Genomic DNA, 12,029 nt, shown 5'->3' on the forward strand with positions numbered 1-12,029 from the left:
AGTCCTGTCATGGAGAGAAGAAAGTCACCTACAAAGACTTGGAAGCTACCTCTGCAGCATTCCTGGTATTCCTTGAAAATCTCCTGTTTCAGAACCAAGTTGCTCCAGCCTTACCTTGAGAACTGGCATGAGTGTAGTTTGAAATTTAGATGTCTTTTATTTTTTCCTTTTTACTAATAAAGCTCATAAGGTATTTTCATATTCTAGTTATAAAACTGAAAAGTCTGCAAGTAGTGATCCAGGAAGGTAGGAAATTATTCCCTGGGAGACAGGAAAGCACACAAGGTAGTAATTCAGTTTTTGATTCTCTTACATTTTTTGTTTAGATAGTGATTGTCTAGCCTAATTCCTTGGATTTTTTTAATATCATATACTTCCTAAAAGCAGTGAGGTTACAGGTTAGATTTTGACGTTTTGGAAGAGCCACTACTAGTATAATTGCTTTCCTGCTTTATGTCTTTGGATCTTTTGAAATTAATTTTGACTGGAATTATTTTCAAAACAAATAGGCAAAATAACACTTTATCATTATCATTGGTCATATACTTAGTGCCTTTGTCTATGATATGTTTTTGAGTATATGATACTGAAATATTAGTGTATCTATGATACTAAATCATTTTTATGTGGCTAAAATCATCTTTAGTAAGAACCCTCTTAGGATATGAATTTAAGTGAAAATTTACTGTCTTTTTTTTAAAACATGATGAAACAGTCATCTATAGAGCAATTTCATTAGTATATGTGAGTAATGATGGTTTAGTTAACTCTACAGGCTGGGTAAGGGCTCATAAGAAGGCTTCTAAAGCCCTGTGCTTTGTGTTCCTCTGTGAGTGTCCATTCTACTTCTCTTTCTAATAATGCATGCTTTTCTTTCTTTTTGTAAACAAAATGTTGACTTCATGGATCAATTAAAGAGAATTGTAAAAACCTAAATTGGCTTCAGTTAACAGTTAAAAAAAACCCCTTCAATTGGAAGAAAAAAAATTTAATTCATAGATTTCAGTCCACACAAAATCATGTCGTCTTCTCTGTTTACACCTAATGACTAACCTTAATCTCTAAACCATTAATGGAGTGATTCTAATTTCTGTCTTCTTTTCCTTTTTCTTCCTGCATCCCATGTTGTCTGTGGTGGTTTGTGTGGTTGGACTCTCCCCTGGTCAGTATTTTTATTTCCAGGAGGTGTTCCCTGTCTTGGCTGCAAAGCACTGTATCATGCAGGCCAATGCTGAGTACCATCAGTCTATCCTGGCAAAACAGCAGAAGAAATTTGGAGAAGAAATTGCAAGGTTACAGGTGAGTCTCTTGGTAATAAGTATTTAAGTAACTAACTTGGATCTCTCTTTTTTTTCCTAGTGAGATTTCCAATTTTGCCCTTAAAAACCTTTCCCGTTCATCACCCCTATCAGCAGGGACAAGTGATTGTTTTTATCTTTAGACTTTACTGCATGTTTTTTTGAGGTCTCATATTTTATCTAAAAAATTGATGCAAAATTTGCATTCAATTCTCTTTTTTATCCATGTTTATTTTAATGTAAAAATAATTCTAAATTAATTGCCATCTCCAGATTGTTTTTGTCTTTAGACTTTACTGCATGGTTTTTTGAGGTCTCATATTTTATATGCATATTCATGCAGAATTTGCATTCAGTTCTCTTTTTTGGTCATGTTTATTTTAGTGTAAAAATAATTCTAAATTAATTGCCATGCTCCAGGAGTATGTGTAGTGTTTAACTTGTGGCCTGGTCTTTGTCTAAACTGGGGCATATACTTCCACAACTTGAGGAGGACAGTGGAGAGATGTGTGTGCATATATATATATATATATCTTGTGAACAGCAGAGTACCTTCTATGCAGTTGTGTTCATACTGTTGGCATTGGGGTTGTCAGAAACTTGCTGTGACATTATGCCACCTGAGGCAACTTGCCAGCAGGAGCAAGAGCTGTTTGTATGAGTTGTTTGTGTTTTGAGTATTGGTAGACAGAGGATAGAAAGATGACTTATGGCATTTGAGTTAGGGAAGTTTAAATATGTACTGATTTTTAGAAGATACTATGGATGTCTTGGTTCATTTTATGCTGTTATAGCAGAATACCACAGACTGGGTAATTGATAAAGAACAGAAATTTGTCACAATTCTGAAGGCTGAGAAGTCGAATATCAAGGTGCTGGCACCTGGTGAGGGCCTTTGTGTTGTGTTACCTGTGGTGAAAGGTAGAAGGGCAAGAGAGTGCTAGTGAGTGAGAGAGAGCAAGAGGGAGCCGAACTGCTCAATGAAGCCCCTCTCTTGATAACTAACCCTCTCCCATGATAATGACATTAATCTATTCATGAGGGCAGAGCCCTCTTGACCTAATCACCTCTTATTATGCCCCCACGTCCCAACACTTTGGGATTGGGAATACATGAACTTTGGGAGACACATTCAGACCATAACAATGGAAATGTTGTTTAGGAGGTTCAGATTAATTAATTAGCCTTTTCATGGGAAAGCATCTCACAGTGACCAAATCAGAGAAAGTCTTTTTAAAAAAGTCAGACCGAGATGTGTCTGGGGCTTCACTTTGATTACAGTAACTTAGATTTATATATAAAAATGATTCTGAACAAGGAATTTGTGGGAAGGATTCTTTTTTTTAAGGCTAGCATATTTTAAATTGTAAGTTTAGTTTCTTTATTTTCTGGTTTCTGGGACTATTAGATTTAAATAAGCCCATATTTAGTCTCTATAAATCAGTCAGAGAAAGAACTCCTTTTGAAATTTAATCTCATTTTTAAGTACCCCTGAAAAGGGAAACTATTTCAGATTCACACAATGGGAGGGAGGTAAAGACTTTTCCTCAGTTATAGACACATAGATTTTGCAGCTTTAGTTTTACAGCTTTAGTTATAGGTTAAAGTTAAGACAGAAGTTGGGTGTGATGGCACCTGCCTGTAGTCCAGCTACTTGGGAGGTTGAGGTGGGAGGATCGTTTGAAGCTAGTAGTTTGAGGCCAGCCTGGACAATATAGTGACACCCCTTCTCAAAAAAAAGTTAACACAAAACACACTCACTGATCCATATTTCAGAGGGCAGTTATTCTTTCCAGTAGGCATGAAATATTTTTTAATTGATTTGCACTCCCAAGAAGGCAAACAGAACAGACAAGAAGCTGACCAATAAACCATATTCGCTGTAGTTTCTCACTTAGTAGAGAATAATAACCCATGATTCTGACGGAGATCTTAGGAGGTCACACTATTAAACCAACTTTCTAGTTATGGCTGCTAGCAAAGAGAAATAACTTATTGGTCCTGTGCAAACCAGAAATGAAAATAAAATCACAATCAGGAAAATCAAAACAATAGATAAAATGGCAGCAAAGGTAAAATAACTGCTTGGAATCAATCACTTCTGGGGCCAAGAAAAATTGTACCTGAGCTTAATACAGCTCATGAGTTGCACTTCTTGAACAGTGCAGTTTATGTGGCCCCAGAAGATGGATCTTCTTGGTCATCTTGGTGGATCTTCAAAGACGATGAAATACAATTTTCAAAAAGATATAGAAACACACACACACACACAGATATAAAAACATGACTCACATAGAATGACTACATGTCAAAGATTTATTTGACTCATTAATGAGGGACCTAGCAAGATTGTAAATCTGATTTTGTGCAAGTATTGTTTTCTTAGTTATGATACTAGGTTGTAGGTATTAAGGAGATTGTCCTTATAGAATACTTGCTGATGTGTTTAGGGATGAGGGCTTTTAACATCTAACTTCAGTTTCAGATAGTTCTGCAATAAAAGAAAAAAAGGTACTTGATTATGTGTTTGTATGGGAAAGGAATAGATAAAGCAAATGTGGCAAAATGGTAATTGTTGAACCTAGCTAATTATTTTGTGGGCTTGAAATTTTTCAAAATTGGGAAAATAGGTATATATAAGGTTATATAGTTCAATTCCTGTTCCTCTTTTTCCCTCTATCCTGTTCCCTCCTTCCATTATTCCCACTGCCCCATAGTTAATTTCCATTAATTTCTTGTTTTTTTTCTTTCTTTGAAATAGAAGCAAATATATACGTAGCACACACACACACACACACACACACATATTGCACATTCTCACTTCTCATTCTTACTGAAGTGGTAGTATGCTATTAATATATACAGTGTTGTGTACCTTCTTTTCTCATATAACAATGTATCCTGAAGATCTCTTCATCTTAATTCAGCAACAGGGAGACCATCCTTAGAGCTGCATTGTACTTCACTGTGTAAGCCACAGTTTATTGCTGTCTCCTATTGCTGGATACTTGAATGTTTCCAAGATTCACTGTTATAAACAATGCTACAGTAAAAAATCACGTACACAAGTTATCTTGTACTTCAGCAGGTGTCTTAGCTTAGGCTGCCATAAGAACACCATAAACTGGGTGGTTTAAACAACAGAAATTTATTTTCTTATAGTTCTGGAGCCTGGAAATCCAAGGTCAGGGTGCCAGTATGGTCATATTCTGGTGAGATGTACAGATGGCCTTCTCTCTGTGTCCTCATATGGTGAACAGCAGGAGGAAGCCCTCTGGTGTCTCTTCTTGTGCGGGAACTAATCCCCTATGAGGCCCCACCTTCATGACCTCATCTAAACCCCATTATTTTCCAAAGGTCCCATGTTCAAATACCATCACATTAGGAGTTAGGGATTCAAGATACGAAATTTGGGGAGCACAGTCCCGTATATAGCAGCAGGTATATCTTAAATAAATTAATAGAAATGGGATTGCCAATAGCAAAATATAAATACGTCTGTAATTTGTTACATATTTGGGTTGTTGATCCACTTGGAATTTATCCTGATGTGTGGTGCTAGATATGGATCCAGTTTTTAAAGTCTTCTTCCAAATGGCTAGCCCGTTGTCCCCAAACCATTTATTTTATAATAGCCTTGTTTACCTCACTGATCTGACATTCTGACTTTATCACACATTAGATTCACGGTATATATTGGGATCTATTTCTGCTTTTATTGTTTCATTGACTTGTTTATCTGTTCATACTCCAGTTCCATATCATTTTAGTTATTTATACTTGAGACTGTTTTAATGTCTGATAGGTATTATCTCTCATTTTTTGAATTTTTCTGCCTGTCCTTGCTTGTTTCCTAAATTTTGTCATTTTCTGGATTTTCCTGACTATTCTTGCATATGTTTCTTCATATGAATTTTCTTTTGTTTAACTATGATGGAAAACATACATAAACGTGTAGTTGTGTAACTATGATGGTCAAACATATATAAAAATATGAATCATTGAATTTCTGTTACCCAACTTAAGTGATTATCAGTATTTCGCTATTTTGTGTTTTAGTTACTTCTCCTTTCCTCATTTTTTTGGAGTATTTTACAACTATCTCACGTATCATTTCATTCTTAAGTTTTTTAGCCTGTGTCTCTAAGAGATAAAGATTTAAAAAAATTAAAAAACAAAAATTTAAAAAATTAAGAAATTTTGCTAGATGGGTCATTATCCCAATCTAGCAAAATTAATATTAATATGAATTAGTAGTTAATAGTCGTAATCCAGTATTATCCACATCTAGTTTAGTTTTCCCTGATTTTTTTCTCAGGGGTCTTGGTTTGTTCAAATCAGGATCCACACAAAGTCCTCACTTTGCGTTTGATTGATATGCCCTCTAAATCTTTAATTTGTAACAGCCTCCTCCTTCCCAACTTCTGTGTTGTTTTCTTCACTTTTTCTTGTTCTGTATGTTTTTTACTATGATTTCTGTGATGTCTGTTTTCCCTTTTGCTCCTTGTATAAATGTCTCAGTCTTGCTTTCTTAAATAAATTTGTATTTTTCTTTACTTTTGTGAGTTCTGTCACTTCCTGTTTCATATTCTTTTGCTATTTGGCTATCACTCACTCTGGTTTGGGCCATCCAGTCCTCTGTTCTTTTGGTACTGTCATTGTGTTCTTAAGTGTTTTAGTTTAGTTTAGTTTTTAGCATGCTGTTTTCATCTACTTTGTGGCAATATTTCTTTGATGAGCTTTCATTATCTACTGGAAAGATATACTGCTTGTTTTCAGTTTTTTCCTTATGGTTTTTTTGTATTGAGAGATGAGTTGACTTTTCAGTTACTTAGGTTTGAATGAGATTGATTTTGCTGGGGGTTCCTGTGCAGGGAAATGGGCAGGGTTAGCTTTATAAGCATCATTGTGTTAAGGGCTCCCTCCTAAGGTGCACTTCTCTGGCTCTTAAAGCCTACCCTGGATTAGGAAGAATCCCACTACCTCTGTACCTGTGCTTCCCTGAATTCCTCACAGCCTTTGCATTTCAAGTTGATGCATCTACTTTTAGGGTTTATATTTTGCTGGCATTTTCTGAGTGCTTATGCCCTTTCTTCTCCCTCCCTACTTTTCTGTTCTCTCTTTCTGCTCCCCCTAGCAACCCTGTCTTTTTAGTTAATCTGTCTGCTTCTTTTTCTCACCAGCTCTCTTGGGATGAGGCCCCTCAGCATCACATTTTTTTCTGTGGTCCCCTGGTGGCATGATAGGGGCCAGTTGGCTTTGCCTTTACCGTCACCTGGCAAGGTTTTCTCATCCTGTTTTGTTGTTTTCAGATTTGCTTAAAGTAGTTTTAACTTAGGGTGGCACCCTTAGCACTTCCCTTTCTTCCCCCTCTGTGTATAGCACACAGGTTCTGGTACTAGTGTTTGCTATTTGGGGGAGGGTTCAACCACATTTACAAATCAAATTTGATTTACAAATTTAAAAAGTGATTTAAATTTGTTCAATCTCCCGTTTCCTAGTTTACGCTGAAGGGTAGCTTTTGTTTTGTTTTGGTTATCTTTCTCTAAGCATGATACCAGCTTTGGAGGTTAAGATTTTTATCATGTTAAGGAACTATAATTTCTATTTTACGAAGATTTTAAAAAAATCAAGAATATTGAATTTTATCAAATACTTTTTCAACATCTATGGAGAAATTTGATTTTTTAACTTATTATTTTGGAGAATTATATAAGTAGATTTTCTAGTATTAAACCATTTTTGTATTCTTGTTATTTTGGTGTTTTAGACTTGCCTTATCTTTTCATCTGGTCATTTTATAGTTGTAGATGCTTTCTATATGCCTGAGAATATAATATATTCTCTATTTGTGGAGTCTAGTGTTCTCTATGTCTGGTAAACCAAACTCGTTAATTGTGTTGCTCAAATCTTCTATAATCTTACACTTTTTTTTAATCTGGTCCAGCCATTGCTGAGACAGATATGTAAAAATCTTCCACTTTGATTATGGGTAAATGTGTCAGTTTCTCATTATAATTGTTTATATAGATACTATTACATGCAAAATATAAGAAATTTTACATCTTTCTGGCAAATTGGCAAATATTAAAAGATTATGTATTATATTTATCCCTAATAATGCTTTTTATTTTATATGGTGTCACTATATCTAATACCACCTAAATTTGTATGTGGCATATGTTCATTTTTTTATAAGGCCAAACTTAAAAAAAAATTCTTATTGATGTTGACATGTTGTTCACTTCCTGTGTTGTTGGATAATTTTTTTCAGATCCACCCTTTCACTGAGAGTTAGGCCGTTTGAGGTTCCTGCCTTCATGTGAAGGAGTGAAAGAGGTGCATCTCAGTTCTCTGTGTTGTGTGGTTTCCAGACCCTTGTTTCAGTTCTCCATGAGGGCCTTTAATAAGTTTTAATTGCTAATTCTTTGGATGTAGAAATAACCCAACAGCCAGACAGGGCACAGTGGCGCAAGCCTGTAATCCCAGCACTTTGGGAAGCTGAGTTGGGCAGATCACTTAAGATCAGGAGTTGGAGACTGGCCTGGCCAATATGATGAAACCTGATGTCTACCAAAACATACAAAAATTAGCTTGGCGTGGGGGTGCATGCTTGTAATTCCAGCTTCTTGGAAGGCTGAAGTGGGAGAATTGCTTGAACCTGGGAGGTGGAGGTCACAGTGAGCCGAGATCGCGCCACTGTGCTCCAGCCTGGGCGTCACAGAGTGAGACTCTGTCTAAAAAATAGAAGGAAAAAAAGAAAGAACCCAATAGCCAGCTTTCTTCAATGTCAGTTTATACTGATGGGCTCATGGATTTCTTTTATTATCTTGATAATTTGCCTGTGTGTTTATAGGGATAGCTGTTATATATTATCCTTCAGTTTTCGTGTATTTTGTGATCGGAGAATTTCCAGGTAATCCTGTCAGCCACATTGCTGGAAATGCAAGTCTTCAAATTAAAGATTTTTTTTTTTGAAACCAATGCTTAAATACTTGGTGGGGAAAGAGAAAGAAAATCACCTCCCTCTTTTTTTTTTTGTTGTTGACGTTTTTCTTTTTAGCATGCAGCAGAACTGATTAAAACCGTGGCGTCTCGCTATGATGAATATGTTAATGTGAAGGATTTTTCTGACAAAATCAATCGTGCCCTTACTGCAGCAAAGAAGGATAATGACTTCATTTATCATGATCGAGTTCCAGACCTTAAAGATCTAGATCCTATTGGCAAAGCCACACTTGTGAAATCTACCCCAGTCAATGTACCCATCAGTCAGAAATTTACTGGTATGTCAGTTATTCAGACACACTTTAATCTCATTTTTCTCTAGTTTACTCTGTTTTTCCTAGCTAAAAATCACATAATTGCTGTTGTATGCTTTGAATATAATTTGTATTCATGTTGTTTAAAATGAATATGAGAATAAATATTGTGTCAGTGCAATGTTAAGATGGAAAGTAAACAATAATAAAGCATATGTAAAGTATACAATAGTTAGAAGACTTGAAACTGTGTGTTTGATTAAGACTGTAGCACTTGTCATTTTGTTAACTTAACATTTGTTATTTAAGATGCTGCCATTAAAAATAAACAAATATGGCCGGATGTGGTGGCTCACACCTGTAATCCTAGCACTTTGGGAGGCTGAGATGGGTAGATTGCTTGAGCTCAGGAGTTAGAGACCAGCCTGCGCAACTGGCAAAACCCTGTCTCTACCAAAAAAAAAAAAAAAAAAATTAACTGGGCATGGTGGTGCATGCCTGTGGCTTTAGCTACTCTGGAGGCTGAGGTGGGAGGCTTGCTTGAGCCCAGGAGGTGGAGGTTGCAGTGAGCTGAGACCGTGCCACCATACTCCAGCCTGGGTGACAGAGTGAGATCTTTTCTCAAAAATAAATAAATAAATAAATAAAATAAAATAAATATAAATATAAAAATAACCACAAAAATATTTCTTTTTTTTTCTTTTCTTTTTTTTGAGACGGAGTCTCGCTCTTGTTGCCCAGGCTGGAGTGCAATGGCGCTATCTCCCTCACTGCAACCTCTGCCTCCCGGGTTCAAGTGATTCTCCTGCCTCAGCCTCCCGAGTAGCTGGGACTACAGGCGCCTGCCACCTCGCCCAGCTAGTTTTGTATTTTTAGTAGAGACGGGGTTTCTCCGTGTTGGTCAGGCTGGCCTGGAACTCCCGACCTCAGGTGATCCACCTGCCTCAGCCTCCCAAAGTGCTGGGATTACAGGCATGAGCCACCGTGCCCGGCCTATTTCTTTAAACATGTAAACTTCTGGAGTGGTATTTGTATGAGATAAATAAATGTTATTATATTGTAGATGTATACAACAGATGGTAGCCTCTAGCTGAGATTCCAAGGAGAATATTCTGTTACTGGGAAAGGGTGATTATATGTTTATTTAGTAAACACAAAGTGTTTACCATGTGCCAGGCACTCTTTAAGCACTTTACAAATATTAGCTCATTTGTTTTCAGAAGTGCCCTGAGATGGGTACTGTTATTATCCCTATTTGATGAGGATACTGATGCACAGAGTGGTTAAGTAATTTCCTCAAGGTCACATAGCTAGGAAGTGTTGGAGCCAGAAATGGAATCCTGCTGCCGTGACCCACTCAGTCAATTTTTTTTTTTTTTGAGACCGAGTCTTGCTCTGTTGCCCAGGCTGTGGTGCAGTGGCGCAATCTCGGCTCACTGCAGCCTCCGCCTCCTGGGTTCAGACGATTCTCCTGCCTCAGCCTCCCCAGTAGCTGGGACTACAGGCTCCTACCATTACACTGGCTAATTTTTGTATTTTTAGTAGAGATGGGGTTTTGCCAAGTTGGCCAGACTGGTCTTGAACTCCTGACCTCAGGTGAGCCACCTGCCTCGGCCTCCCAAAGTGCTGGGATTACAGGCCTTAGCCACTGCTCCCGGCCCCTCATTCAGTTTAATCAACAGATGAACAGTGTCACTGAAGATCCCTCAAACTCAGTGATCAACACATCTGAAAAAGTTAAAGAAAATTAAGTTCAAAGAAGAAACTTTTCATTGTCGCCGTTGTCCATGAATGTAGTGATCTAAAAATTCTCTTTATCATTGTGCTTTAAATAGTGATTTAGTTTTGATCTTTAAATGTCAATAGACTATTGACATTTTGATCTTTAAATATCAAATATTTATAGACTATGTGAATATTGGAAAGAAAATATAAACAGTCACTTTTACAGTTCGGGTTTTTGTCTTAAAATTTTGTTGTAATTTCTCTTCCTAATTTTAGATCTGTTTGAGAAGATGGTTCCTGTGTCAGTACAGCAGTCTTTGGCTGCCTATAATCAGAGGAAAGCCGATTTGGTTAACAGATCAATTGCTCAGATGAGAGAAGCCACCACTTTGGCAAATGGGTAGGTAGAGCTTAATTTTAGAGCCTAAAGTTTTCCGTTTGGTTGTTCTTTAGTTTATGAACATTTTAGTTTCTGAGCTTAGAGCTAAATGTCAAGAGTATATAAAATAGAAAATGTAGACACACACAACTATTTTTGTTGGACACTGTATTTATGAAGCTCTAGCAAATATAGTTGGAAGAAATTATAGAAACAAGGTGAGGATATTTGACTAAAAATTTATATTTTAAGAGGTATTTATTTGGGGGAAATGAGAAGTAGAAATGAACTCAGATGCATGGTACATTTAGTGTTCTGAACCAATTTTTGTTTCTGATGGATTGAATACTAAGAAAATAATTCATTGGTTTAAAAAATTTTTAGGTATATTTTACACACACAAAATACACCTATTCTAAGTACACAGTTCAATTATTATTATATGTATATGTGTGTGTGTGTGTGTATGTGTATATATATATATTTATGTGTATATATATATATATTTGTTTTTTGGGACAGGGTCTTATTGTCACCAGGCTGGAGTGCAGTGGTGTAAACACTAAACATGGCTCACTGCAGTCTCAACCTTCTGGGCTCAGGTGATCCTCCTGCCTCAGCCTCCTGTGTAGCTGAGGCCACAGGTGCAAGCCACCACACCTGGCTAATTTTTTGATTTTTTTATAGAGACAAGATCTCACTTTGTTGCCCAGGCTGGTCTTGAACTCCTGGGCTCAAGCGATCCTCCTGCCTTGACCTCCCAAAGTGCTGGGATTACGGGCATGAGCCACCATGCTTGGTCATTTAGTTAGTTTTGATAAATGTATGTACCCATGTAACCGGCACTGTGATTAAGTTAGAGAACATTACTGTTACCCTAAAAAAAATTCTCTCATGCCCTTTTCCCAGTCCTTCTTCTTCTGGCCCCTGGCCGCTATTGATCTGCTCCCTGTCTTAAGTTTAGTTTTACTTTTTATACAATTTAAAATACGTGTAATCATTCTAGCATATGCATATACAGTACTTAGAGTATTTACAGTATATACTTAGAATGTGTTTTGCTTTTTTTCACTTAGCTACTGTTTTTGAGATTCATCTATATTATGTGTATCAGTTTCAGTCTTTTCTATGGCTGAGCAGTATTCCATTTTATGGTTATAGGGCAGTATTCCATTTTATGGTTATAGAGCAGTTTGTTAACTCTTTCACCTGTTAATGGGCATTTCAGTTTCTGTGAACATTCATGTATAAATCTTCGTGTGGACATATTTTAATTCTCTTGGGTAAATACTTAGGAGACGAATTGTTAGGTTGTGTGGTTAGCATATTTAATTTTATACAAAATTGCCAGGTTGTTTTCCAAAG

At 36.7% G+C, this 12,029-nt stretch overlaps 1 protein-coding gene across 2 annotated transcripts in view; it reads left to right on the plus strand.

The window, feature by feature from the left end:
- Window positions 1-12,029, plus strand: part of PDCD6IP (programmed cell death 6 interacting protein) — a 68,075-nt gene that overhangs the window by 29,166 nt on the left and 26,880 nt on the right. Inside the window, exons 7-9 of one of the 2 annotated variants that reach the window (XM_031009628.3) lie at window positions 1,183-1,299; window positions 8,362-8,584; window positions 10,562-10,685. In XM_031009628.3, the coding sequence (XP_030865488.1) occupies window positions 1,183-1,299; window positions 8,362-8,584; window positions 10,562-10,685 (464 nt within the window). Of the gene's footprint in view, window positions 1-1,167; window positions 1,300-8,361; window positions 8,585-10,561; window positions 10,686-12,029 lie in introns of both variants that reach the window. The other variant, XM_031009627.3, reaches the window with a different exon arrangement.

This window comes from Gorilla gorilla, chromosome 2 (assembly GCF_029281585.2).
Source record: "Gorilla gorilla gorilla isolate KB3781 chromosome 2, NHGRI_mGorGor1-v2.1_pri, whole genome shotgun sequence".
In the NCBI taxonomy this organism is placed as follows: Eukaryota; Metazoa; Chordata; class Mammalia; order Primates; family Hominidae; genus Gorilla; species Gorilla gorilla.